General features: G+C 43.4%; 2 protein-coding genes across 16 annotated transcripts in view; both read left to right on the forward strand.

Moving 5' to 3' along the window:
- dab1a (DAB adaptor protein 1a) overlaps positions 1 to 3,708 on the forward strand; it is a 133,987-nt gene extending 130,279 nt beyond the window's left edge. For all 13 annotated transcript variants that reach the window (XM_071406269.1, XM_071406267.1, XM_071406266.1 and 10 more), the window contains one exon: positions 1,973 to 3,708. Coding sequence is in view for 1 of the 13 variants with exons in the window: in XM_071406270.1 (XP_071262371.1) it covers positions 1,973 to 2,038 (66 nt within the window). In the remaining 12 variants the exon portion in view is untranslated. The remainder of the gene's footprint in view (positions 1 to 1,972) is intronic.
- A 299-nt stretch (positions 3,709 to 4,007) lies between these two features.
- On the forward strand, positions 4,008 to 27,958 carry LOC139578535 (FYN-binding protein 1). 3 transcript variants are annotated; one of them, XM_071406256.1, is made up of 18 exons: positions 4,008 to 4,765; positions 14,483 to 15,918; positions 16,181 to 16,350; positions 18,764 to 18,925; positions 19,262 to 19,619; positions 19,769 to 19,881; positions 20,212 to 20,237; positions 20,426 to 20,656; positions 21,175 to 21,334; positions 22,175 to 22,357; positions 22,759 to 22,837; positions 25,687 to 25,715; positions 25,898 to 25,967; positions 26,075 to 26,146; positions 26,330 to 26,352; positions 26,631 to 26,661; positions 26,789 to 26,894; positions 27,013 to 27,958. In XM_071406256.1, the coding sequence occupies exons 1-17, from the start codon at positions 4,757 to 4,759 to the stop codon at positions 26,868 to 26,870; spliced, it is 3,234 nt and encodes a 1,077-aa protein (XP_071262357.1). In that variant the 5' UTR covers positions 4,008 to 4,756; the 3' UTR covers positions 26,871 to 26,894; positions 27,013 to 27,958. The 3 variants fall into 3 exon arrangements, with proteins under 3 accessions (XP_071262357.1, XP_071262358.1, XP_071262359.1); XM_071406257.1 differs by having other exon boundaries at positions 22,765 to 22,837; XM_071406258.1 differs by lacking the exons at positions 22,175 to 22,357; positions 22,759 to 22,837; positions 25,687 to 25,715; ... (4 more) ...; positions 26,789 to 26,894; positions 27,013 to 27,958 and adding an exon at positions 21,559 to 22,095.

Raw genomic sequence — 27,958 nt, forward strand, 5'->3', positions numbered from 1 at the left:
CCTGCCTGCTGCTTGCTCTGATGATGGCATTATGTGTCTGACTGCCTGTGGTTGTGTTGTGTGGTTCTGCACCTGTGTGTGTGTGTTGTTGTGTATCTGTATTTGCTCTCCCTATAGCCACCAGAGGTGTGTGAGTATTACTGCAGTGTGTGTCTTCAAAACAATCTGATGACTTCCTTAATGTGCATGGCCATGCTGTCATGATGTTGTGTTCTGTTTGTCATGCATAGCTACATCTTTGCCATGGAATAAATATTGCGATACTGCTATTGTCACAGCCCTAGTATAATTAAGCAATAAGGCCTGAGGAGGTGTGGTATATGGCCAATATAGGGCTGTTCTAAGGCACGACGCATTGCGGAGTGCCTGGACACAGCTCTTAGCCGTGTATATTGGCCATATACCACAGACCTCCGAGGTGCCTTATTGCTATTATCAAACTGGTTACCAACGTAATTAAAGCAGTAAAAATAAATGTTTTGTCATACCCGTGGTATACGGTCTGATATACCACGGCTGTCAGCCAATCAGCATTCAGGGCTCGAACCACCCAGTTTATAATATATGGTATATAATGGGATGTAAAATGTATATATCCTAGACTGCCTTTCAGGTTAACAGAATGTTTTGCATTGAGAGACTTTCCACCACTGGCAGTGGCTTTACATGATCTCTGACACAATTAATCTGCTTATATAGAACTTTGTGTGTAAGGATAAGGGTGTCAGTCAGGCCCACACACAGGGAACTATGTAATGACAGTGTTTTCATCACTAATACTGGGCTGCCACCACTAATGACTGGCTGCTATTCATTTGCATGAATTAAAACCCATGAAGAATCCTAAACCCAATCACTACTCTGCAGACAGCCATCAGACCTGCTGGGATATGTTCTCCCATTCAAGTCTCCTACACAAACACGCATGCACGCACGTACACACTTTCATATACACTCCCATACACACACACACACACACCGCTGTAGGAGGGAGGCAGATTTGAGTCATAATAACTAGTCTCCCAGTCAGACACACACACACACACACACACACACACACACACACACACACACACACACACACACACACACACACACACACACACACACACACACACACACACACACACACACACACACACACACACACACACACACACACACTATAGGGCTGGGAATTGCCAGGGACCTCATGATATATCACGATACTTAGGTGCCGATACGATATGTATTGCGATTCTCTCGATTATCACAATTCTATATGTATTGCGATTCAATAATGTGATTTTATGCATTTCCATGGTCCAAACGTATTGCTCACCACATGTCTGCTGCAGAGGGACAAGAGAGAGCCATGGGAAAAACTGTTTTTATCAGTCATGGCAATAAAAGTGCTGAAAACAAATTGGCTCCCTTTTTAAAAAGAAGATGGAGAACAAGCTATGAAGGAAAAATACTGGAGTTTTGGTACAGGTACAACCAACTAGAGCAAAAGTTATATTGCGATATTGTTAAAACAATACGATACGATATATCATCAACAAGAATACCACTATATGTAACTGTATAGATTTCATCCATCACTAACGCTCTATCTATGCATACAACACACTCAACCCAGCAGTGTGGCTGGTCTCTCTGTCTGTAGCAGGGTGCTACTGCCCTCTGGTGTTGACAACAGGAACTGAATGTGTTGAAACTGGGATTTGAGACGAAGGAGTAGGTAGACAGAAGGGGACCTGGGTTCAGGCCCGACTCGGGTCCAAATACTTGTACTTTGAGTGTTTGCTTGAGTCTACCTGGAGTGCCACATGGGTAGGGTTTGCGATTTTGGGACTTTTTTACTGGTTTGATGAGCCAGACAAGCTCAAACAGGCACAAATAAAGTATTTGAAACCCAGGTCTGGTTCAGACCAAGTGGGTCATGCTAATGCTAACATGCTAACAGTGTCTCCTCTCTCTCTGTCTGCAGGGGAAGGATCTCTGTCTGCAGGGGAAGGATCCTCTCTACGCCCAGGTCAACAAAGGGAAGAAATAAAGAGACACACTGAACACTGGACACTGGACTGACCAACCAACGCTGACCAACCAACCCGATGTGTGTGTGTGTGTGTGTGTTACTCCTCTCAAGCAGCAGCCTGGCCACCCCTCTATCAAATGATAGAACGCTCCATCTACTCCCTCTACTCTCTTTTCATTCATTCCTTTCATCTCTCCGTCTCTCTCTCTCTCTCTCTCTCCCTCCATCAAACGTTGCTAGAGACTATGCTGCCAAAAGGGGGCTGGGCCAAGTGTTGTCTCCCTTCCTAACTCACACAGTGTTATCAGACATGGACCAAATTAGTGTCTGTAGCAAGTGGATCCTGTGGGACGAGCCAGGAATGGTATGCTGGGATCCTTATTTTTGATTAGCCAGTTTATTGGGATCTTGGCATCTGATTGGCTGTTTGGGTGTTTCACCTTCATGTGAGCATCTGCTGGATGACTATGCAGAAACAGACTCTCTGGGAGCTACTCACACACACACACACACACACACACACCGACACAGTGTTTTGCCAAATGTCTCTTCTCAGACAGATTCAGAGGGAAGGCTTCAGAGGGAATGGACTCAGCGGGGCGTGGATGTTGCCAGCCTAACGGGCACCGCCTGGCATGGACGAACATTGCCAAATTACCGGGCACCCCCGCCTTCGGATGGATGTTGCCAAACTAACTGATTCTGTGATTGAACTGCTCATTCTCTATAATAGCTTTTGTACAATATCGATTAAAACAGACAAGGGGAAATTTAGTTTTTATTTTATAAATCCATCAAGACGCTCTACTGTCAGCTCTACTGGAGTTGCACAGTCACACGGCTTTAAGAGACCTGATCGTTGGTTTGCCAAACTCATTTTGTAAATAATAATAATAATAACAACAACAACAACAATGATCATGCTGTCCGCAGGACTTCTGTGCCATAAAATAGGCAGGCTTCAGTTATGCAACCAGAAGGTATCAAGCAATACCAACATCTCCTCTGTCTGTCTGTCTGTCCAGGTTTCTGTTGCTCTCTCAACCCCTGACGTTGTTTGGTCTATGATCCTATAAGTGTCTTTCCCTAACTCAGACCTCGTCTACACTGCAGTCTTTTGTTGATCAATATCCATGTGCCCTGTAACCTCGTACAGTCATACCATCATCCTGTCTGTGCGTCATATAATCTCTCAGTCTGAGTGACAGGAGCATTACCCATCATCACAACCACACCAGACACTCCCTACAGCTGTATGTCTGTCATCGGCCCCTAGTCCTGCTCGGCTGTCTGTCTCCATGTCTGTCTGTCTGCCGGTCTATCCGTCCGTCTGTCTCTGCTAGTACTACATCAACTGTGATGCCAATGACTCCCTATTTTATGGCCAGAATCTCTGTGTAATTAGACTTCTCTGGACTGACAACTGATTAATAATGACGTTTGGACAATAGAAGAAGAAGATGAGGAAGTGGACTAAAAGGGGGAAAAAATGCTGTTTGATTACGTAACATTTCTAGACATATTTTAACCTTACCTCAGATAACGGTTTCTTAATGTAAATTGACACATTATTTTTATCTTTATGAATACAACAGCATTCTACAGTGAATTTTTAGAGGACTTTTATTTTCTGTTGATTTACATCTCCACCATGTATTACAGTTCCTATTAAACACATCCCAATGACAGCTGGTTCCGGGTGATCACTACGCATGTGACGTGTGCGTGCCTAATCTCTTTGTCTTCTCTCACCTGCCTGATAGACACAGGATGGCTTTAACGATGGTTTAGTAGACTACTTGTATGAATAATATCCTACAGTACACATGTACTGTATGTTTCTCTAACTAGCCATATTGAGTACACATTACGTATTATTATGTCCAAGTTTTCACACATCCATTTAACTCTGTGTTTCTGTATCTTGTATGGCATGTGTCTTCTGAATGCAGTTTAAATACACCTGTTCTTGGAATGCTGACAGACTCCTCAGGCTGTCTTATTTCACTGTCTCTGTTTGTCTGGAAGACGTAATAAAAGCTAGCTATAGGCAACATGGGCATAGGCCTACATATATCACTGCCATAGGCACACACAGCAATAGGATATAAGCTATCACGTCCGTGTCATTTACCTGTTTGCCTAACATTTGTGATATGACTAAACTGTAATAGCCCATTTCATTGTGGTTGGGAAACAATCGCGCTTGTATGGCACCAGCTACGAGGAATGACACACACACACACACACACACTATGCATGCCGGACAACATTCCTGTTGGATGAGAGCTGTCAGAAAGTGCATCATACACGTTGCGTTGAAATGCCTTTCGCTCTCGACACCGCCGGACCCGTTTAACTGGACAGACCGTTTCTGCGATGTGCGCGTGAATATTTCTATGAGCGTGGGAGAGAGAATTCCAAGCTGACTTCCATCCTAAAACCAAACCAGCTAACACATGCGGAGAGAGAGTAGGTCAATGTAAGGGTCTGTAGACCAGTCTAATCCTCTGTTAGTAGGTGAGAACAGTAACATTTGCCGGTAGCATCTTGGACTGTTGACACTGGAGAAAGTTATTCCGAGTTATTGTGTTGACTGTTTTGTGTAACTGCTTGGTGTAAGGACGTTAAAGGAACTAGCCAGAATGAGAGGCTGAAGCTGCCACCTGGATAAAGCGAGAATAGAGGTGGAACAAGGCTACCCATAGCTGTCTGTTGCTGGTTGAATTACGCACGATGGACCAGGTAAAACTTATCTGGTGTTATTACACTTTCAGTACTAAGACTCAACTCATTCTCTCTCGCGGACACACACAGCGCCATGCTGATATAACGTAACCATGGTTCACGAATAGAGTTCCGCGCCACTGTTACATTTTGTATTACTGTATAGTTAGATAGGGAGTTGGCATGATGCCCATGCTTCTTGTCTCAACAACTATTAGTTGGTGGTTCTTCTCTCTGGTTTATTATTAGATGTGGCTGTATTGTTTACCTTCTAAAGTCGATGTCAGCGACCCCGCGGGAAATCTAATTGTCATAATAAAAAATGCCCATCAAAATCTCTGTTTAAACTAGAGATATAAATCTTTTTTTTGCATGGGCTGCGTCTCAATCCACCTCATCCGCCAACGGCGGCCTTCCACATCTGTGGTGGAAGGTGGCTGAGCTACAGCGTGTTTGTCAGACAATGAGACATCCAGATAAACGGTTTGGACTACAAACTAATGCTCTATGGAAATATGAGAGTCTCATCTCGGTTTTACTCTATGACCCCCACAAGCATCATGGGATTAGTCTGAATTCGGTACCTCTGATCTGCCAACTTCTGTCTGTAGTCTCTGAACAGTTTGGGTGAGATTCTCAAGAACATGTACATGTGGGTTGTTTTGCTCTGGGACCCCCACAAGCCTCACAAGACTATTTTGAAGGAAGCCCTGTGCCCGTTGTAAAAATGAATGGAAGTACAGTGCCTTCAGAAAGTATTCATACCCCTTGACTTATTCCACATTTTTTTGTGTTACAGCCTGAATTGAAAAATAATTCAAACGGTTTTCTCACCCATCTACACACACCACACCATAATGACAAAGTGAAAACATGTTTTTAGAAATGTTTGTAAATGTATTGAAAATGAAATACAGAAATATATCATTTACATAAGTATTCAAACCGCTGAGTCAATACTTTGCAGAAGCACCTTTGGCAGCGATTACAGTTCTCTGTGAAAGTCTTTAAGAGCTTTTCACACCTGGATTGCGCAACATTTGCCCATTATTCTTTTCAGAAACTCCAGTGTAGATTTGGCCTTGTGTTTTAGGTTATTGTCCTGCTGAAAAGTGAATTCATCTCCCAGTGTCTAGTGGAAAGCAGACTGAAGCAAGTTTTCCTCTAGGATTTTGCCTGTGCTTAACTCCATTCCGTTTATTTTTTATCCTTTAAAGCTCCCCAGTCCTTAATGATTACAAGCATACCTATAACATGATTCAGCCACCACTATGCTTGAAAATATGGAGAGTGGTAAGTACTCAGTAATGTGTTGTATTGAATTTGCCCCAAACATAACACCTTGTATTCAGGACAAAAAGTTAATTGCTTTGCCACATTTTTTGCAGTATTACTTAAGTGCCTTGTTGCAAACAGGATGCATGTTTTGGAATAGACCTTACAGTGAAATGCTTACTTACGAGCCCCTAACCAACAATGCAGTTTAAAAAAAAGAAAATAAGAAATAAAAGTAACAGGTAATTAAAGAGCAGCAGTAAGATAACAATAGCGAGACTAGAATGGGAGAGTGTTCGGTCCTCTTTTTCCTGTAGTCCACAATCATCTCCTTTGTCTTGATCACATTGAGGGAGAGGTTGTTGTCCTGGCACCATACGGCCATGTCTCTGACCTCCTCCCTATAGGCTGACTCGTTGTTGTCGGTGACTGTTGTATCATCGGCAAACTTAATGATGGTGTTGGAGTCGTGCCTGGCCGTGCAGTCATGAGTGAACAGGGAGTACAGGAGGGGACTGAGCACGCACCCCTGAGGGGCCCCTGTGTTGAGGATCAGCGTGGCGGATGTGTTGTTACCTACCCTTACCACCTGGGGGTGGCCCGTCAGGAAGTCTAGGATCCAGTTCCAGAGGGAGGTGTTTAGTCCCATTGTCCTTAGCTTATTGATGAGCTTTGAGGGCACTATGGTGTTGAGCGCTGAGCTGTAGTCAATGAATAGCATTCTCACATAAGTGTTCCTTTTGTCCAGGTGGGAAAGGGCAGTGTGGAGCGCAGTAGAGATTGCATCATCTGTGGATCTGTTAGGGCAGTATGTAAATTGGAGTGGGTCTAGGGTTTCTGGGATAATGGTGTTGATGTGAGCCATGACCAGCCTTTCAAAGCACTTCATGGCTATAGATGTGCTACGGGTCGGTAGTCATTTAGGCAGGTTACCTTAGTGTTCTTGGGCACAGGGACTATGGTGGTCTGCTTAAAACATGTTGGTATTACAGACTCGGACAGGGAGAGGTTGAAAATGTCAGTGAAGACACTTGCCAGTTGGTCAGCGCATGCTCGCAGTATACGCCCTGGTAATCCGTCTGACCTTAAGGCCTTGTGAATGTTGACCTGCTTAACTTCTTCTGGCTGGGGGCAGTATTGAGTAGCTTGGATGAATAAGGTTCCCAGAGTAAACTGCCTGCTACTCAGGCCCAGAGGCTAAGATATGCATATTATTGGTGTTTGTTATTGATATGCATATTATTGGTGTATCTGGAGTTTCTAAAACTGTTTGAATGATGTCTGTGAGTATAACAGAACTCATATGGCAGGCAAAAACCTGAGAAAAAATCCAACCAGGAAGTGGGAAATCTGAGGTTTGTAGGTTTTCAAGTCTTTGCCTATCCAATATACAGTGTCTATGGGGTCATATTGCACTTCCTAAGGCTTCCACTAGATGTCAACAGTCTTTAGAACCTTGTTTCAGGCTTCTACTGTGAAGGGGGAGAGAATAAGAGCTGTTTGACTAAGGGGTCTGGCAGAAGGCCAAAGGAATTGTCCGGTTGAAACATTATTGAAGATTTATGTTAAAAACATCCTAAAGATTGATTATATACATCGTTTGACATGTTTCTACGAACTGTAATGTAACTTTTTGACTTTTCTTCTGGCCTGCGCCTCGTGAATTTGGATTTGTGAACTAAACGCGCGAAGTATTTGGACATAAATTATGGAATTTATCGAACAAAACAAACATTTATTGTGGAACTGGGATTGCTGGGAGTGCATTCTGATGAAGATCATCAAAGGTAAGTGAATATTTATGATGCTATTTCTGACTTCTGTTGACTCCACAACATGGCGGGTATCTGTATGGCTTGTTTTGGTCTCTGAGCGCTGTACTCAGATTATTGCATGGTGTGCTTTTCCGTAAAGCTTTTTTGAAATCTGACACAGCGGTTGCATTAAGGAGGAGTTTATCTATAATTCCATGCATAACACTTGTATCTTTTATCAATGTTTATTATGAGTATTTCTCTGAATTGATGTGGCTCTGCAAAATCACCGGATGTTTTGGAAGCAAAACATTACTGAACATAACGCGCCAATGTAAACTGAGATTTTGGGATATAAATATGAACTTTATCAAACAAAACATACATGTATTGTGTAACATGAAGTCCTATGAGTGTCATCTGATGAAGATCATAAAAGGTTAGTGATTCATTATTATCTCTATTTCTGCTTTTTATGACTCCTCTCTTTGACTGGAAAAAGGGCTGTGTTTTTCTCTGACTAGGTGCTGACCTAACATAATCGCATGGTATGCTTTCGTCGTAAAGCCTTTTTGAAATCGGACACTGTGGTGGGATTAACAACAAGTTTACCTATAAAATGGTGTATAATACTTGTATGTTTGAGGAATTGTAATTTTGAGATTTCTGTTGTTTGAATTTGGCGCCCTGCACTTTCACTGGCTGTTGTTATATCGATCCCGTTAACGGGATTTCAGCCGTAAGAAGTTAAAGGTCTTACTCACATCGGCTGCGGAGAGCGTGATCACACAGTCTTCCGGAACAGCTGGTGCTTTCATGCATGTTTCAGTGTTATGTTCCTCGAAGCAAGCATAGAAGCAGTTTAGCTCATCTGGTAGGCTCGTGTCACTGGGCAGCTTTCGGCTGTGCTTTCCTTTGTAGTCTTAATGGATTGCAAGCCCTGCCACATCCGACGAGCATCAGAGCCGGTGTGGTACGATTCGATCTTAGTCCTGTATTGACGCTTTGCCTGTTTGATGGTTCGCCGGAGGGCATAGCGAGATTTCTTATAAGCTTCCGGGTTAGAGTCACGCTCCTTGAATGCGGCAGCTCTAGCCTTTAGCTCAGTGCAGATGTTGCCTGTAATCCATGGCTTCTGGTTGGAGTATGTACGTACGGTCACTGTGGGGACGACGTCATCGATGCACTTATTGATGAAGACAATGACTGATGTGGTGTACTCAATACCATCGGAGGAATCCCGGGAACATATTCCAGGCTGTGCTAGCAAAACAGTCCTGTAGCTTAGCATCTGCTTCATCTGACCACTTTTTTATTGATCGAGTCACTGGTGCTTTTTGCTTGTAAGCAGGAATTAGGAGGCTAGAATTATGGTCAGATTCGCCAAATGGAGGGCAAGGGAAAGCTTTGTATGCATCTCTGTGTGTGGAGTAAAGGTCATCCAGAGATTATTTTCCTCTGGTTGCACATTTAACATGCTGATAGTAATTTGGACCGATTTAAGTTTCCCGGCAATAAAGTCCCCGGCCACTAGGAGCGCCGCCTCTGGGTGAGCGTTTTCCTGTTTGCTTATGGCGGAATACAGCTCATTGAGTGCGGTCTTAGTGCCAGCATCAGTCTGTGGTGGTATGTAGACAGCTATGAAAAAGATGAAAACTCTCTAGGTAGATAGTGTGGTCTACAGCTTATCATAAAATACTCTACCTCAGGCGAGCAAAACCTCGAGACTTCCTTAGACATCGTGCACCAGCTGTTGTTTACAAAAATACATAGTCACCCACCCCTTGTCTTACCAGATACCGCTGTTCAATCCTGCCGGTAGAGCGTATAACCAGACAGCTGTATGTTGATAATGTCGTCGTTCAGCCACGACTCCGGGAAGCATAAGATATTACAGTTTTGAATGTCCTGTTGGTAGTTTAATCTTTCACGTAGGTCATCGATTTTATTTTCCAAAGATTGAAAAGATTGCTAGCAGAATGGAAGGCAGTGGGGGTTTATTCGACCGCCTACGAATTCACAGAAGGCAGCCCTGTGACGGGGATCTGGGCCTGTTCCCGGGAAGACAGTGTGTCATTCATGTTGGGCTCGTCGGACTCGTTAAAGGAAAATAAGGATTCTGCCAGTTCGTGGTGAGTAATCACAGTTCTGATGTCCAGAAGTTATTTTAGGTTATTAGAGACGGTAGCAGCAACATTATGTACAAAATAAGTTTAAAAAATAAGTTACAAACAATGCAAAGAAACCAAAAAACAAAAACACAATTGGATAGGAACATGTAAAACGTCAGCCTTCTTTTCCTGCGCCATTATTGGTCTTACGGTGAAATCCCTGAGCGGTTTCCTCCCTCTCCGGCAACTACAGGAAGGACACCTGTATCTATGTAGTGACTGGCTGTATTGATACACCATCCAAAGTGTAATTAACAACTTCACCATGCTCAAAGGGATATTCAATGTCTACTTATTTTTTTTACCCATCTACCAATAGGTTCCCTTCTTTGTGAGGCATTGGAAAATCTCCCTGGTCTTTGTGGAGGAATCTCTGTTTGAAATTCACTGGGACCTTACAGATAATTGTATGTGTGGGATACAGAGATGAGGTAGTCATTCAAAAATCTTGTTAAACACTATTATTGCACACCGAGTGAGTCCATGCACCTTATTATGTGACTTGTTTTGTGACATATGTGACATTTTTACTCATGAACTTATTTAGGCTTGCCATAACAAGGGGGTTGAATAGTTACAGTTGAAGTCGGAAGTTTACATACACTTAGGTTGGAGTCATTAAAACTTGTTTTTCAACCACGACAAATTTCTTGTTAACAAACTATAGTTTTGGCAAGTCGGTTAGGACATCTACTTTGTGGATGACAGTAGTAATTTTTCCAACAATTGTTAACAGACAGATTATTTCACTTATAATTCACATCACAATTCCAGTAGGTCAGAAGTTTACATACACAGAGTTGACTGTGCCTTTAAACAACTTGGACAATTCCAGAAAATTATGTCATGGCTTTAGAAGCTTCTGATTGACATCATTTCAGTCAATTGGAGGTGTACCTGTGGATGAATTTCAAGGCCTACCTTCAAACTCAGTGCCTCTGCTTGACATCATGGGAAAAATCAAAAGAAATCAGCCAAGACCTCAGAAAAAAATTGTAGACCTCCACAAGTCTGGTTCATCCTTGGGAGCAATTTTCATACGCCTGAAGATACCATGTTCATCTGTACAAACAATAGTATACAAGTATAAACACCATGGGACCACGCAGCCGTCATTCCGCTCAGGAAGGAGACACTTTGTCTCCTAGAGATGAACGTACTTTGGTGCGGAAAGTGCAAATCAATCCCAGAACAACAGCAAAGGACCTTGTGAAGACGCTGGAGGAAACAGGTACAAATGTATCTATATCCACAGTAAAACGAGTCCTATATCGACATAACCTTAAAGGCCGCTCAGCAAGGAAGAAGCCACTGCTCCAAAACACTGCTCCAAAGCCATAAAAAAGCCAGACTACGGTTTGCAACTGCACATGGGGACAAAGATTGTACTTTTTGGAGAAATGTTGTCTGGTCTGATGAAACAAAAATAGAACTGTTTGGCCATAATGACCATCGTTATGTTTGGAGGAAAACCGTGAAGCACGGGGGTGGCAGCATCATGTTGTGGGGGTGGTTTGCTGCAGGAGGGACTGGTGCACTTTACAAAATAGATAGCATTATAAGGAAAGAAAATTATGTGGATATATTGAAGCAACATCTCAAGACACCAGTCAGGAAGTTAAAGCTTGGTCGCAAATGGGTCTTCCAAATGGACAATGACCCCAAGCATACTTCCAAAGTTGTGACAAAATGACTTAAGGACAACAAAGTCAAGGTATTGGAGTGGCCATCACAAAGCCCTGACCTCAATCCTATAGAAAATGTGTGGGCAGAAGTGAAAAAGCGTGTGTGAGCAAGGAGGCCTACAAACCTGACTCAGTTACACCAGCTCTGTTAGGAGGAATGGGCCAACATTCACCCAACTTATTGTGGGAAGCTTGTGGAAGGCTACCCGACACGTTTGACCCAAGTTAAACAATTTAAAGGCAATGCTACCAAATACTAATTGAGTGTATGTAAACTTCTGACCCACTGGGAATGTGATGGAAGAAATAAAAGCTGAAATAAATCATTCTCGCTACTATTATTCTGACATTTCAGATTCTTAAAATAAATTGGTGATCCTAACTGACCTAAGATAGGGAATTTTTACTAGGATTAAATGTCAGGAATTGTGAAAAACTGAGTTTAAATGTATTTGGCTAAGGTGTATGTAAACTTCCAACTTCAACTGACTCAAGACATTTCAGCTTTTCATTTTTTATTAAATTGAAAGAAAATTGAAAAACATTATTCCACTCTAACATTATGGAGTATTGTGTTTAAGCCAGTGACAAAATTCAAAATGTAATACATTTTCAATTCAGGCTGTAACGCATCAACATGTGAAAAAAGTCAAGGGGTGTGAATACTTTCTGATGGCGCTATATACACTGAGTGTACAAAACATTAAGAACACGTTCCATGACATAGACTGATTAGTTGAATTCAGGTGAAAGCTATGATCCCTTATTCATGTCACTTGTTTTATTTTTGACAATTGAGGCATGGATTGTGTATGTGTGCCATTCATAGGATGAATGGGTAAGACAAAATATTTAAGTGCCTTTGAACGGGGTATGGTAGTAGGTGCCAGGCGCACCGGTTTGTGTCAAGAACTGCAATGCTGCTGGGTTTTTCATGCTCAACAGTATCCTGTGTATATCAAGAATGGTCCACCAGCAAAAGGACATCCAGCCAACTTGACACTGTTGGAAGCATTGGAGTCAACATGGGCCAGCATCCCTGTGTAACGCTTTTGACACCTTGTAGACGAATTGAGGCTATTCTGAACACCAAAGTTGGGGGCGGTGGGATTAACAATAATAATATCCTGATCTCTCAAATATAAACTCAGAAAAAAAAGAAACGTACTCTCACTGTCAACTGTGTTTATTTTTAGCAAACTTAACATGTGTAAATATTTGTATGAATATAACAAGATTCAACAACTGAGACATAAACTGAACAAGTTCCACATACATGTGACTAACAGAAATGGAATAATGTGGCCCTGAACAAAGGGGGGTCAAAAGGGGGGGGTCAAAATCAAAAGTAACAGTCAGAATCTGGTGTGGCCACCAGCTGCATTAAGTACTGCAGTGCATCTCCTCCTCATGGAATGCACCAGATTGGCCAGTTCTTGCTGTGAGATGTTACCCCACTCTTCCACCAAGGCACCTGCAAGTTCCCGGACATTTCGGGGGGGAATGGCACTAGCCCTCATCCTCCAATCCAACAGTTCCCAGACATGCTCAATGGGATTGAGATCCTGTCTTGCAGGAAATCACGCACAGAACGAGCAGTATGGCTGGTGGCATTGTCATGCTGGAGGGTCATGTCAGGATGAGCCTGCAGTAAGAGGACCACATGAGGGAGGAGGATGACTTCCCTGTAATGCACAGCATTGAGATTGCCTGCAATGACAACAAGTTCAGACTGATGATGCTGTGACACACCGCCACAGACCATGACGGACCCTCCACCTCCAAATTGATCCCGCTCCAGAGTACAGGCCTCGGTGTAACGCTCATTCCTTTGACGACAAACGTGAATCCGACCATCACCCCTGGTGAGACAAAACCGCGACTCGTCAGTGAAGAGCACTTTTTGCCAGTACTGTCTGGTCCAGCGACGGTGAGTTTGTGCCCATAAGCGACGTTGTTGCCGGTGATGTCTGGTGAGGACCTGCCTTACAACAGGCCTACAAGCCCTCGGTACAGCCTCTCACAGCCTATTGCGGACAGTCTGAGCACTGATGGAGGGATTGTGCGTTCCTGGTGTAACTCGGGCAGTTGTTGTTGCTATCCTGTACCTGTCCCCCAGGTGGGATGTTTGGATGTACCGATTCTGTGCAGGTGTTACACGTGGTCTGCCACTGCAAGGACGATCAGCTGTCCATCCTGTCTCCCTGTAGCGCTGTCTTCGGCGTCTCACAGTACGGACATTGCAATTTATTGCCCTGGCCACATCTGCAGTCCTCATGCCTCCTTGCAGCATGCCTAAGGCACGTTCACGCAGATGAGCAGGGACCCTGGGCATCTTTCTTTTAGTGTTTTTCAGAGTCAGTAGAAAGGCCTCTTTAGTGTCCTAAGTTTTCATAACTGTGACTCTTAAGAGGAATATTAATAAATGTCACATTATTTAGTGCAGGTAAGTGCAACACTTTTTTAAATATCTTCTGATTTGATTTTAAATCTCTGTCTTTGTCTCTCAGTGTGTGTGTATGGATGGCAGATAGATGATGTGGTATAGCAGGACAGAGTAATTCATGCTAAAGCTGGCTACTGGGTTTCTATTGGCATTTTTGTTGCCAATGACAGTTGTGCACTCCGCCTTGAACGTTATCTAGGTATCTACACTGGATGATCCGGTCACTTAGTTTGTTTTATCCTATGTTGATTTAGACTATGAAGAGAGAGAGAGAGAGTGAGACCGTTAGGGAGGACTCAAAGATAACCTGTGATTTGAATTTCAATTATGATTCCTTAGTCTTTCTCCTGAGGTACCTGTTTTCCACCCATCTCACCCCCTCCCCTCCTTTATCTCTCTCTCAGGAAGAAGATCTGGACTTCAAGTCCTTGAGGGCAAAGTTCCAGGATGAGGAAGTGGTGCTGAAGCAGCCGAGGACCAAACCTGCTCTTCCTGTGAAGCCTAAAGTCCTGTCCCCTCCTCACAGCCCAACAAACTCCCTTCCTTCCTTCAGCCCCACATCACACACACCCTCCAACTCACGCAACCTAAAGCCCGGAGCTCGACCCTCCCTCTTCACCTCCCTCCAGGGGAAGGGTGACATCGCACCCCGAGTCATCTTCAAGGAGAAGGAGAAGAAGGTAAAGGGAAAAGACAAGAATGAGGGGAAGGTGAAATTACTAGGTAAAAAGAAGGCAGAGGCTGACAAAGAAAAGGCAGATAGAGAGATGAATGGCGGGAAAGACGATGTAGAAGAAGGGGTGATGTCAGATCTGCTGGACCAGAAACAGAAGACAGAGGCAGACCTAGTCATGAAGAACAAGAAGGTGTCCCTGCTGTCCCCTATGGGGTTTAAGGGGGGTAGTGTCGAGCTGCAAGACGCTTCGCCACTGCCCATAAATGCAACAGTAAAGAAGAAGGGTTTTCGGAGCATCGGGAAGCATGTGAAATCAGGGAAGAAAGGGAAAGAGAGGAAAGATGAGTTTCCTCCTCTCCCCATGCTGGACATAGCCAGCCCAGACATGGCTGGCCCTGAACCTCTCATCGCTCTAACAACCTTCAGAACCCCATCACCCCATGCTAATATACCCACACCAACTGCCCTCATCCCACCGGCCCCAGCAGCACACACTACCCTCTTACCCCTTGCCCCGAAACCTGCCCCAGTACTAGATGCCCTCTTACCCCCTGAGCTGTTACCCTCCACCCTGATGCCTGCACCAGCAGCTGAAACCATTACAGTCGTTACACCACCCGACCCCATCCCCATTCCAATGATCCTCGACCCTCCTATCGACACCCCAGCTGAGACCATCCCAGCCCCCACCCTTGCTGTATTGGTTCCCCCCAGCCCTACCCCTTCCCCTGTTCCTGCCCTACCCAGCCCGGTACCAACTCCCCCAGTCACCCCTAACCCCTCTGCTATCCCCACCTTACCACCACCCACTATAGCCACCCCACGTCGACCTGTTATTGCCAAGCCACCCCCACCCGCTGACCCTACCCCCTCTCCACCTCCACCTCCAGCTCCTGAACCTGAACCTGAGTCTGTAGTAGTGGATGTTGCTGTTGTAGTCGAGGCCTCTGCCTCTCCACCTTCCTCTCACACCCCCCCTCCCCCAGCGGTGGACCCCCCAGTCACACCCCTGTCCCCCCAGCCTGAGAGCCCCGTGTCGGTCCAGGAACGACCACGCTCAGCCCTGTCGGCTCTAGGGCGAGCAGAGGAAATGAGTACACCAAAAAAAAGAGGAACAGAGATAATCTTCAATGCTCTGGAGAAGGCCAAGAGAAAGTTTGGCAGGTGCACAATATACCTTTAATACATACACATTAACGTTAACATCAACTATTCTAACATACTATCCCAACATATTATCCTAACATATTATCCTAACATATACTGTGTCAGTCAGACAGGGAATCAGGTGACGTTGACAGTTTGTTTACAGATTGATTAACGTTTCCTGTCCATTGCTCATCCCCCAGTCACTTTAGATAAGAGTCTGCTAAATAACCATATTGTTATTATTACCATCTAATTAACTCCATCTCTTTTCCCCCAGCCCATTGACCACCCCCACCCCCTCCAGCCCTGTCACACCCACCATAGAGGACCAACCCCCACTCCCCCACAAATCCCTCCCTGAGCTCCCACCAATCGACTACGATGACCAGGCCGGGGCGGGGCCCCCTACACCCCTGAAACCGGCCCTTGTCAACAGTGTTGACGTTAGTAAGTGTCTGAATCTCTCTTTCCCTGAGGCCCTTGTTCTCTCTCTTCCTCGCTCTTTCTTTCATTCTATATATCTCTCTCCTTTTTCTGTTCACTGCTTTTGTACTCACTCTGAACATGAAGGACACAGGAGTGCAGCTCACCCCTACACCCTAGGTAAGACTTTGCATGGTGGAATGGTTTAGATATCTTAAGAGGGTGTCAGCTAGGTTGGTATGCAGGAGGTCAGGTATGCTGCTGGATCTAGGCTGCCAGAGAGTCCCTGGCCTGCAGTAGGTGTTATGTGGTTGTTGTTGCAACGCTGCAGACACTAAATAGCAGAGAAGGTAGAATACCTCTCTGTGCCAGAAACATCTTTGTCTTGAGGAGGATGGGGAGGTAGGGTTGGGTAGGTTACTTTCTAAATGTAATCCATTACAGTTACTAGTTACCTGTCCAAAATAGTTATCAGTAACATCATTTTTGATTTCCCAAACTCAGTAACGTAATCTGATTACTTTCAGTTACTTTTGGATTACTTCCCCCTTAAGCGACATTAGAATAAGACAAAAAGGATCCATGGTGTGTCATCATAGTGGTCTCTGACTTGTGGTCAGACTCTCTCAGGTGGAAAAAACGTACAACTTTTTTTTCAATGCTGAATTGAATGTCATAATGTATTTTTTCGCAAACATACTTCCTGAATTGAAAAGTAATTCAAGAAGTTAGCATCGAGTTTTTCAAAATTATCTGTAATCTGATTGGTGACATAACTGATTACAGTTAGTTTTAAAAACATGAGATTACATTTAACTGATTACATTTAATCAGTTACTCCCCAACCCTGTGGGGAAGTGAGGAAGAGAAGGAAAGGGGGAGGAAGAGAGTGGGAGAATAGGGCATAGGTGAGGAGGAGAAGGGGAGAGTAGGGCATAGGTGAGGAGAAGGGAAGAGTAGGACGGAGAAAGAGAGGTATTTAAACTATTTTTGGTGTGTCACTCTGGGGCAGCGTTTCTGTCAAAGTTAGCATGACTGGGTGCTGCTGCCATTGTCTTGTGTTCTAACTCTCTTGTTGGTGATGTTTACATCGTTTTAATTTGAGGAATGTAGTTATCAGTGAAGCAGAGTGTTCCTCCCGGCTGACCTAGTGAACAGGCCAGTTCAACCGCTCAGACTCTCGCTTCACAGCGTTGCACTACAACAAAACAACAACCTACACACTGTAGTTTTCACTGCTTTATCTTTCTTAGTATTGAATAGGTTTGGGCTGTATCCAGATTTTCATACCTTCATACCGTTCCTGTACCATACCAGGGTATACAGTGTTACTGGCAGTGCACACAAGGGGCTCTATTTCTTTCCAAATGCAAAACAATTAAGCATAGAACAAATTTAGGCGTAACGGATTTTGCCGTCTGAAGAAGAGTAGTCGGACCAAAGCGCAGCGTGGTAAGTGTTCATGCTTTTTTATTAGAACAGAACACTATAACAAAATAACAAGAGAAATAAATAAAACCGAAACAGTCCTGTAAGGTGCAAAACACTAAACAGAAAATAACTACCCACAAAAACCATGTGGGAAAAAGCTCCCTAAGTATGATTCTCAATCAGAGACAATGATAGACAGCTGCCTCTGATTGAGAACCACACCCGGCCAAACACAAAGAAATACAAAACATAGAAAATGAACATAGAATGCCCACCCAAATCACACCCTGACCAAACCAAAATAGAGACATAAAAAGCTCTCTACGGTCAGGGCGTGACACAGGGATCTTGATCCAGGAGGGGATTGATTGTCTCTGCTGTAACCAAGAAGCTTGATCTTGCAAGCTAGCCATTTGCTAGCAAGTTAAGCAAACCAAATGCATAGCTGGAGCCCGGTTGCCACTAGTTATTGTAAAAATGTATGAAAGCAGAAATGAGCTTTTTGGACTTAATTTAAGGTTAGGGATAAGGTTAGCCATAGGGTTAGGCACAAGGGCATTAGGCATAAGGGCGCAAGGTAGCTTAGCGGTTAAGAGCATTGCACCAGTAACCGAAAGGTTGCTTGTTCGAATCCCTGAGTGAAAGATGTGACCTTGAGCAAGGCACTTAACCCTAAATTGCTCCTGTAAGTCACTCTGGATAAGAGTGTCTGCTACAATGTAAGGTTAGCAGTATGGTTAGGTTTAACGTCACATTTTACAGTGTAGAAATAGGCAGGGTTTATGACTGGCTGTGGTAACTATTGACGACCCAGGAGCCCTGGGCTGGAGATCATTTAATTGGCACATCTTAGTTAACTTCTAGTTCTAAGCAGTGGCATAGCACAAACAGCCCAAGCTTCATACTGTCATTATGTCAAAATACCCTGGTATACTGTATATATGGTATACATGCCCAAGCCTAATATTGAACCTTTCTCTCTCTCTCTTTCTCTCTCTCTCTTTAGGGCAGGTGTTTCCTGTGTTGGAGAGGATAGCAGGGGACGTGATACCAGACCTGTTGGTGGCACCCCCTCATCTCTCGAGGAGGTGCCTTCCGGAGGCCTCCACCCTGCGACCCCTGCAAGAGAAACCCCTCCGACTCCCCTCCATGAACCTGACCGTCCATGGTACATCCTACCCACATGTTCTGTCACTAAAGAACTCCACACCAGTGTGTTCACAAACCACAGAAGCAAACCACATTACATTGCACATAGACAGACATATCTCACACACACACACACACACACACACACACACACACACACACACACACACACACACACACACACACACACACACACACACACACACACACACACACACACACACACACACACACACACACACACACACACACACACACACACACACTAATAAACTTGGAAACTAAAAGAGAAAGGATAGAGTAGTTATCAGTGTGTGGTTCTTCATGTTGGGTAACTATCTGTCTCTCTTTTCAGCTGGGGAGATTCCTGCTCCTCTAGAGTTCTCCGTAGCCGATCCTGTTCTTGACGTTCCCGAGTTTGAGGATGTAGGATCGGAGCTTCTGAAATTGGAAGCCCTAGAAATCCAGCCTGCAGACTTGGTGGAGATAGAGGGGTCAGAATGGGGGAATGGAGAATATGGTGACAACATTCCAGAGACAGTGCTTCTAAAGCAGGAGATTCTGGAAGAAGGGGAGGGGCTTCCAGAATTCGAGGACCACAGAGTTCCAGAATCAGAACCGGTGGTCGAGGTTCCATTGGAGGTTCGGGTGGAGTTTATCCAAGAATCTGTCCCTGCCTCCCCTTCCAGCCAGGACCCGCAGCCAGCGGCAGGGTAACACAACCAGCTAATTCTTACTCTCTCTCAAACGTACCTAATTCTTGCCTTAAAAAGAACACATCCAGCTCCCGTTCTCCACTAGAATAGTGTTCTATGTCATGTTCTTGTCCCTGACTGACCGTTCCACACCCCCACCCCTCCAGAGCTGAGGCAGAAGACGGCACCTATGAGAGCTGTGACAAAGCCAATGAAGACATGCCCTCAGCCAAACAGAAGGTCAAGGGTCAACCCACCAAGAAGAAGAAGGAACCAACGAGTAAGACACAGGAACCTAAGTTCTCACTCAGATACTATCCACCAGCATGAGAGTTTCCAGCTGTGGGTGTGAATCTGTGAGATGAGGTCAGATGTTGAGTATGTGTGTACTGTATGTAATGTTATGTAGGCCAGTGTCTCTAGCAGTGAAGCTGATGTGTGCTTATCTTCTTTCTCCTATCGACCCTAGACAGACTGGCATTGCTACCGCTCTCATTGATTTGATCCTATCTAGCCATAACTGCATCCAATAAGATGAACTAACATAAAATATGTTTTCAGATGTCACCATGTTTTCTTAACTATTTATCTTCCTGTTATCTTTTCACAGACCCATATGCTGAGACTCAGCCTCCGGTAAGGAAGATTCTGGGTCTTTTGATTGGTTGATAGCTTAATATTTGACAATATTTGACCCAGGTCTGTGTTACACACAGTAAAAGCTCCTCTATCTGTCAGACACTTCTCTGCATCTATCCTGTGGGAATCGAATCACCCAGTAAAGATCTAATCAGACATGACCCTCGTCTTCCTATTGTTTTCAGACTAAAGGAACACCCAGGGCTGGCTGGTCTTTTAAGAAGCCTGCTCCGGAAACACCAGAGGAGAAAGATCTGAAGAAGAAAGAAAAACACCATCTGGAGAAGGAGAAGAAAGAACAGAAAGAGAGAGAGAAGAAGAAGCAGAAAGAGAGAGAGAAGAAGAAGCAGAAAGAGAGACAGAAGAAGGAGCAGAAAGAGAGAGAGAAGAAAGAAAATGAGATGAAGAAGTTTAAGGTAAGAAATCCATAGAGGGGAGGAGAGTGGAATAGTGTTCTCGGTAGTAGAAACCAGTGTGATTTCATTCCTTCAAGATGGTAGATTAGCTGAACATCATGGCTACGTGGTAGTAACTTCACTTATCACAGAGCGATGTATTCACATGGTTAACTTTCCTTTTTGCGCAAAACTCCCAATGACGTCTATGAACGATTTTTCGCAGAAGTCACAGTTGGATCTCCGGTCTGATTACTAAGGACAAGAGAGGGAGTGTGATTTATAGGAAACATCATATAACCCAAGTGTTGCTAGTACACACAGTGCACACTACACTACACTACAACGCTCAGTAACACACAGATTAATACACAGGGTAATATCAACAGTAGCAGCCCCTCTAGCAGAGTATGACATTAATGTAAAGCCCAGCTGGATTAACAGATTTACATTGCATTCATCGCACTCTACAGTCAATACAGTATGTGACCGCTGAGATTATATTTTCACTGTGTGTGCATGCCTGGGTGCGTATGCAGATAACAGGTCAGGAGGAGGCTATATATCAGGCTACAGTGACGGTAGCATCTAAAGGACGTAAGAACGACCTGGCTGTGAAGAATAGGGACATCGTCAGCATCATACGGACCACAAACTGCCCCAAAGGAAAATGGCTAGCCAGGGACAGCACTAATACATGTAAGTTACACACCTACCTAAACCCTGACCTCTGACCTCTACACAAATACAGATGGGCATAAAATGAGTCAAATTGTTCAACATCTACAGTAGTTGCTTGATTGTGGGATTCCAGACAGGTTGTTGTGTTGTCATTACTTGAAGACCTACTGTATGTGAAAACGGTCTTGCAGGTGGATACAACATGAGTTATATGTGTTTACAAACTATCTGTGTGTGTGTAGATGGGTACATCTCAGTAATAGCAGGTGTAATCAGTGTTATATCTCTGTGTGTGTAGATGGGTACATCTCAGTAATAGCAGGTGTAATCAGTGTTATATCTATGTGTGTATAGATGGGTACATCTCAGTAATAGCAGGTGTAATCAGTGTTATATCTATGTGTATAGATGGGTACATCTCAGTAATAGCAGGTGTAATCAGTGTTATATCTATGTGTGTGTAGATGGGTACATCTCAGTAATAGCAGGTGTAATCAGTGTTATATTTGTGTGTGTGTAGATGGGTACATCTCAGTAATAGCAGGTGTAATCAGTGTTTTATCTCTGTGTGTATAGATGGGTACATCTCAGTAATAGCAGGTGTAATCAGTGTTATATTTGTGTGTGTGTAGATGGGTACATCTCAGTAATAGCAGGTGTAATCAGTGTTTTATCTGTGTGTGTATAGATGGGTACATCTCAGTAATAGCAGGTGTAATCAGTGTTTTATCTCTGTGTGTATAGATGGGTACATCTCAGTAATAGCAGGTGTAATCAGTGTTTTATATTTGTGTGTGTGTAGATGGGTACATCTCAGTAATAGCAGGTGTAATCAGTGTTTTATCTGTGTGTGTATAGATGGGTACATCTCAGTGAGCCAGGTGGAGCTGGACATTAGGGAGATGTTGGAGCTGGGGAAGAAGGCTTCTCATGCCATCAGCCATAAGGACAGCAGTACTGTGGTAGAACAGGGAGGAGAGCTGGCCAGGATGGGCAGGAGGACTTCCAATCACTACCCACTTCAGGACGATACAGGCAGCTGTAAGTACTCAGCTGTACACACGTCATATTGTGGATCCAAATGACATGTATCCCTTTCCTGCAGTCAATAACCAAAGCACTCTCTTTGGCATCCTCATGGGTGGAATGTTATTCATATTTTTAATAATTAATAAAGATTATTTCAAAGAACCCGATGAAAATCTGGTGTTTCTATGTCAAACAATTGTGTTACATTTCAGTCTTCTGAGATGTATATAAAGTGTAATTTTGGATGCAAACTCAAAATTGAATACATTTCCACTTTATATCTGACATGGTACAGGTGTGTTCTGTTTTTTAAGCCCATAACCATGTGTGTGAGGTGTATACTTTTGTAGATTTGTTTAAGACTACCAAAGAACACTGCAGTAAAAAGTTAAACTGTGTGTGTTCTCCCTCAGTTACAGACGACAGTGAGGAGTGGACGTCTGATGACGATGAACCTCTCTCCTACCCCATTGAGGAAGATCCTACAGAGAGGTCAGTACACACTGCAACGTTAACTGTTTGAACAGGCATGTTTAGATGTGGGGACTATTCACCATTGGGACTATTCAACAGGGGCCCGATCCCGATTTAGGAATTTACATCTTTCCTATGCACGCCTTTCCTACGCACTTCTCAGTATTTGATATTCAGACTTAACTTTTTCAGTCACGTAATACGCTCTGCAGGTGTGGCTACCTCGCTCTCTCTGAATACATTACATTCAACCGCTGAAAACCCTCCCACTTGCTGGCCAACAGATTTTCTCATGGAGTTTCCATTCAATGGGATTTTCAGTACATTTATCTTAAGCCATCCCTTTCCAGTGTACCTTTAATTCAAATTTTGTCGACAGTCTCAATAACATATACAGTTGAAATCGGAAGTTTACAGACACCTTAGCCAAATACATTTAAACTCCGTTTTTAACAATTCCTGACATTTAATCCTAGTAAAAATACCATGTCTTAGGTCAGTTAGGATCACCACTTTATTTTAAGAATGTGAAATGTCAGAATAATAGTAGAGAGAATTATTTATTTCAGCTTTTATTTCTTTCATCACATTCCCAGTGGGTCAGAAGTTTACATACACTCAATTAGTATTTGGTAGCATTGCCTTTAAATTGTTTAACTTGGGTCAAATGTTTTGGGTAGCCTTCCACAAGCTTCCCACAATAAGATGGGTGAATTTTGGCCCATACCTCCTGACAGAGCTGGTGTAACTGAGTCAGGTTTGTAGGCATCCTTGCTCACACACGCTTTTTCACTTCTGCCCACACATTTTCTATAGGATTGAGGTCAGGGCTTTGTGATGACCACTCCAATACCTTGACTTTGTTGTCCTTAAGCCATTTTGACAAAAACTTTAGAAGTATGCTTTGGGTCATTGTCCATTTGGAAGACCCATTTGCGACCAAGCTTTAACTTCCTGACTGATGTCTTGAGATGTTGCTTCAATATACCCACATAATTTTCTTTCCTCATGATGCCATCTATTTTGTGAAGTGTACCAGTCCCTCCTGCAGCAAAGCACCCCCACAACATGATGCTGCCACCCCCGTGCTTCACGGTTGGGATGGTATTCTTCGGCTTGCAAGCCTCCCCCTTTTTGGTCATTATGGCCAAACAGTTCTATTTTTGTTTCATCAGACCAGACGACATTTCTTCAAAAAGTACAATCTTTGTCCCCATGTGCAGTTGCAAACCGTAGTCTGGCTTTTTTATGGCGGTTTTGGAACAGTGGCTTCTTCCTTGCTGAGCGGCCTTTCAGGTTATGTTGATATAGGACTCGTTTTACTGTGGATATAGACACTTTTGTACCTGTTTCCTCCAGCATTTTCACACTTTTCTGTTGTTCTGGGATTGATTTGCACTTTTCGCACCAAAGTACGTTAATCTCTAGGAGACAGAATGCGTCTCCTTCCTGAGCGGTATGACGGCTGCGTGGTCCCATGGTGTTTATACTTGCATACTATTGTTTGTACAGATGAACGTGGTACCTTCAGGCATTTGGAAATTGCTCCCAAGGATGAACCAGACTTGTGGAGGTCTACAATTTTTTTTCTGAGTTCTTGGCTGATTTCTTTTGATTTTCCCATGATGTCAAGCAAGGAGGCACTGAGTTTGAAGGTAGGCCTTGAAATACAACCACAGGTACACCTCCAATTGACTCAAATGATGTCAATTAGCCTATCAGAAGCTTCTAAAGCCATGACATCATTTTCTGGAATTTTCCAAGCTGCAGAGTCAACTTAGTGTATGTAAACTTCTGACCCACTGGAATTGTGATACAGTGAATTATAAGTGAAATAATCTGTCTGTAATCAATTGTTGGAAAAATTACTTGTGTCATGGACAAAGTAGATGTCCTAACCGACTTGCCAAAACTATAGTTTGTTCATTAACAATACATTTGTGGAGTGGTTGAAAAACGAGTTTTAATGACGAGTTTTAATGACCTAAGTGTATGTAAACTTCCGACTTCAACTGTACATGGAGAGAACGGGTTCAGAATATAGGGATCAATGAAAGAATGCCATCAACTCGGCAGATTCAGCCCTACAGAAACCTATAGCTTGGTTCTCCAGATTTCATCCATGCAAATTCTGAAGGCAAACAATTAAAATTCGGAATAATGACACCGCTATTTATAGCCTATTTCACAGTGGAAAAGGGGCCGCAATACATGCCATGTTGATATGATTTTCAGTTTGCTACCGTTTCACATTTGTCTCCAGGGATCATAAGGAATAATCATCTAAAACAATTGCTATGCATATTTAAAATTCCCTTCTCCAAACGGATTGCTCATTTACCCAGCTCTTATCAATTTATACATAACAGTGCATGGAGAATGCTGTTATTTCTATTTGAAAAAATAAAGTAGATGCTTTTTCCACTTTTAACCGTCAGATTCGCACCGACCTTATTCATGGTTTCCTCGCGCGTAAAGGTGGTGGAATTATGAGGGAATTAAATCCAGGTCAGAATACAGGGTATCTGTAGACACACCTCCCTCTGCCACACCTTTTATTAGAGCTCCACCTGAAATGAATAGTGGGTGAATGGCATGCTATTCTCATGCTTAAGTAGGCCGTCATTGTAAAGAAGAATTTGTTCTCAACTGACCTTAAACTTACTTACTAAAAAAGTAAGTTTAAGGTCAGAATACGTATAGAGAAAAGCGCATAAAAAGGGAATCACGTTCACTTTACGCGTGCTTAACTCTGGTCGGAATCGGGGCCCAGGGGAGTGTTATGGTGAAGGCTATCACAGTGGGGACTATTGTCCTTTGATGTCAGGAACTTTGAATCTGCATGACACCACTATTCTCTTTTGCAGTGGCCACATCCAAACAATGTCCATGGCGGGTGAGTGAAACACAAAAGTCAAGCCACTAGGTTTCAATGATCTATCAATGAGCCATGACTGACGTCAGCTTCCTGCATGTCCTGCTTATCTTTTCTTCCCCTTTCTAAATACCTAAAATACCTTTGGCTGATTACATCTGTTATTGTTTACATTATTGTGTGTGTGTGTTTACTTCCTCCAGGAAGCAGAGAGTTTAGCATCCACCACCAACAAACACACAATGACACCACCATAGATGGAATGGATATGCAGTGAGTCATGCACACACACAGATAATAAGACAAGGAATTTAATAGTATTAACAATATTCTATCCATTAGCTAGCATTTCTCCCTTCTGATGTCTGTCTGTTCTGCAGGGTGAAACACGAAGCACTTCAGAAGCTGGCCACTTTCTTCCACAAACCTGTTGTAGAGGAACCCATCAGGAGGTACATACAGTATAATTGCACACACACACAGATGAAGGTAAAGGTGAATGAATGTTTCCTTTGATGCTTACCATCTCCCTTTCTTCTCCTCCCCATCTCTCTCTTTCTTCTCCTCTCCCTACACCCCTTCTCTCTCTCCCTAATCCCCAACTCTCGCTTTCCCCACTGTCTCCCTTTGAGAAGACCTGAAGAACCTGAACCCATCAGTAAGTGAAGAGCTACGTATGGATTCTGTGTACTACACATTCCACACATCAGGTCTAGTCTTTGGGCTGGTTAGCCAGACGCAGATGATCCATTTAGCATGCCTTTCTTTCATAGTCCAGGAGAGTTTCATTTGGATCCAGGAAAGCAGCCAATAAAGGTTGAGAGAATGCTGTTGGGATTTATTGAGTTCAATGAAAGGAATCCACTGTCTACATCTGACACACGAGTGTGGAAAAATACCTTCACGTTTAAAATATCATCCTTTTTTACTTGCCAGGCCCCGTGGATATAGAAGAACCAGTGTACCCGTAAGTAGGAGAGGAAAAAATGTCACATTGTGTAATCTGTTGTCAGACTAGTTCTGGGCTTGGATTGTGAATGTCATTGTGTGTGTGTGTGTGTGCCTGTCTACCATGCATGTGTGCTTCTATGTAGATGTAAAGTGGAAGCAGATTTGGAGCTTCCAGACATGATGATTCTTCCTCCTCCTGGCCTGTTTGCAGACAACAATCAATGACGCTTAGTAGACTACCAACTACAGGTAAAAATTATACTTTACATTAGTCAGCCTTTAAGAATCATTGATCAGTCTGTCAATACCAGTAGGCTATTGATCATGCATTGATGATGTCTGCGTCTGTTCTCTCTTCTATGAGCAGTTGGAGAGCAGAGGAACAACGGCAACATGGTATGTTGTCGAGTGCCAGTCATCTCCATGACAATCACTCAGATAACGGAGACATGAAGGATCGTTGTTTGGACAACCTGCAATTGGATGGACTATTTCTCTGTTATAATATTGTTTAAGCCAGGATTCATTCCGAGAGCTCTAGTCAACAATGCAGATTTTTAAGGCAATGTTACCGTCTTTGCGGAGTCCGCATTCAAGATAAATGCTGCAGATGTCGACTCAATTGGAAATTATCTTTAAAATGTCAATAACGCTATAGCGTTTCAGATTGAATTTCTTGTTTTGATGTCCATCCAGGGTTATGGAGGATGAGATGAAGGATACAGACAGAGAGCAGTTCTGTTTATACTAAATGTTCAATAGTTTTATACAAAGACAATTATGGGATACCATGCATAGTGTAATGTCTGTTTACAGGTGTTTGCATTTGGCTAGATGACAAATCAACAGTCTGTATCCAGCTACTGTCTGTGTCTAAAATGACAGCCTATTCCCCATGTACATTTACATTTAAGTCATTTAGCAGACGCTCTTATCCAGAGCGACTTACAAATTGGAAAGTTCATACATATTCATCCTGGTCCCCCCGTGGGGAATGAACCCACAACCCTGGCGTTGCAAGCGCCATGCTCTACCAACTGAGCCACACGGGACCATGTAGTGCACTAACTTTGACCTAAGTGACACAGGTTAAAACCACATAGGGCTCTGGTGAAAAGTAGTGCACTACACAGGGAATAGGATGCTTGCCATACTGTATGAGATGTCTGGTTTATATTCCCTGTGTATTTCCCATTAAGTATTAGAGAGAGAGGGAAGTAATTTGATGATGTAACCTTTAGTTGAAGTCCTGTTCATTTAGCTACCAGCTCTGCTAGTTGTGATCTGGCGATTTAATAAAAAACACAAATCAA

The sequence above is a fragment of the Salvelinus alpinus genome, chromosome 6 (assembly GCF_045679555.1).
Source record: "Salvelinus alpinus chromosome 6, SLU_Salpinus.1, whole genome shotgun sequence".
NCBI classification, from domain to species: domain Eukaryota; kingdom Metazoa; phylum Chordata; class Actinopteri; order Salmoniformes; family Salmonidae; genus Salvelinus; species Salvelinus alpinus.

Bases quoted from the DNA above. Each gene is read 5' to 3' on its own strand.
- LOC139578535 (XM_071406256.1), top strand. The intron at 18,926-19,261 runs GTACATCCTACC...CTCTCTTTTCAG, and splicing joins CATGAACCTGACCGTCCATG to CTGGGGAGATTCCTGCTCCT. The intron at 26,353-26,630 runs GTAAGTGAAGAG...TTTACTTGCCAG, and splicing joins TGAAGAACCTGAACCCATCA to GCCCCGTGGATATAGAAGAA.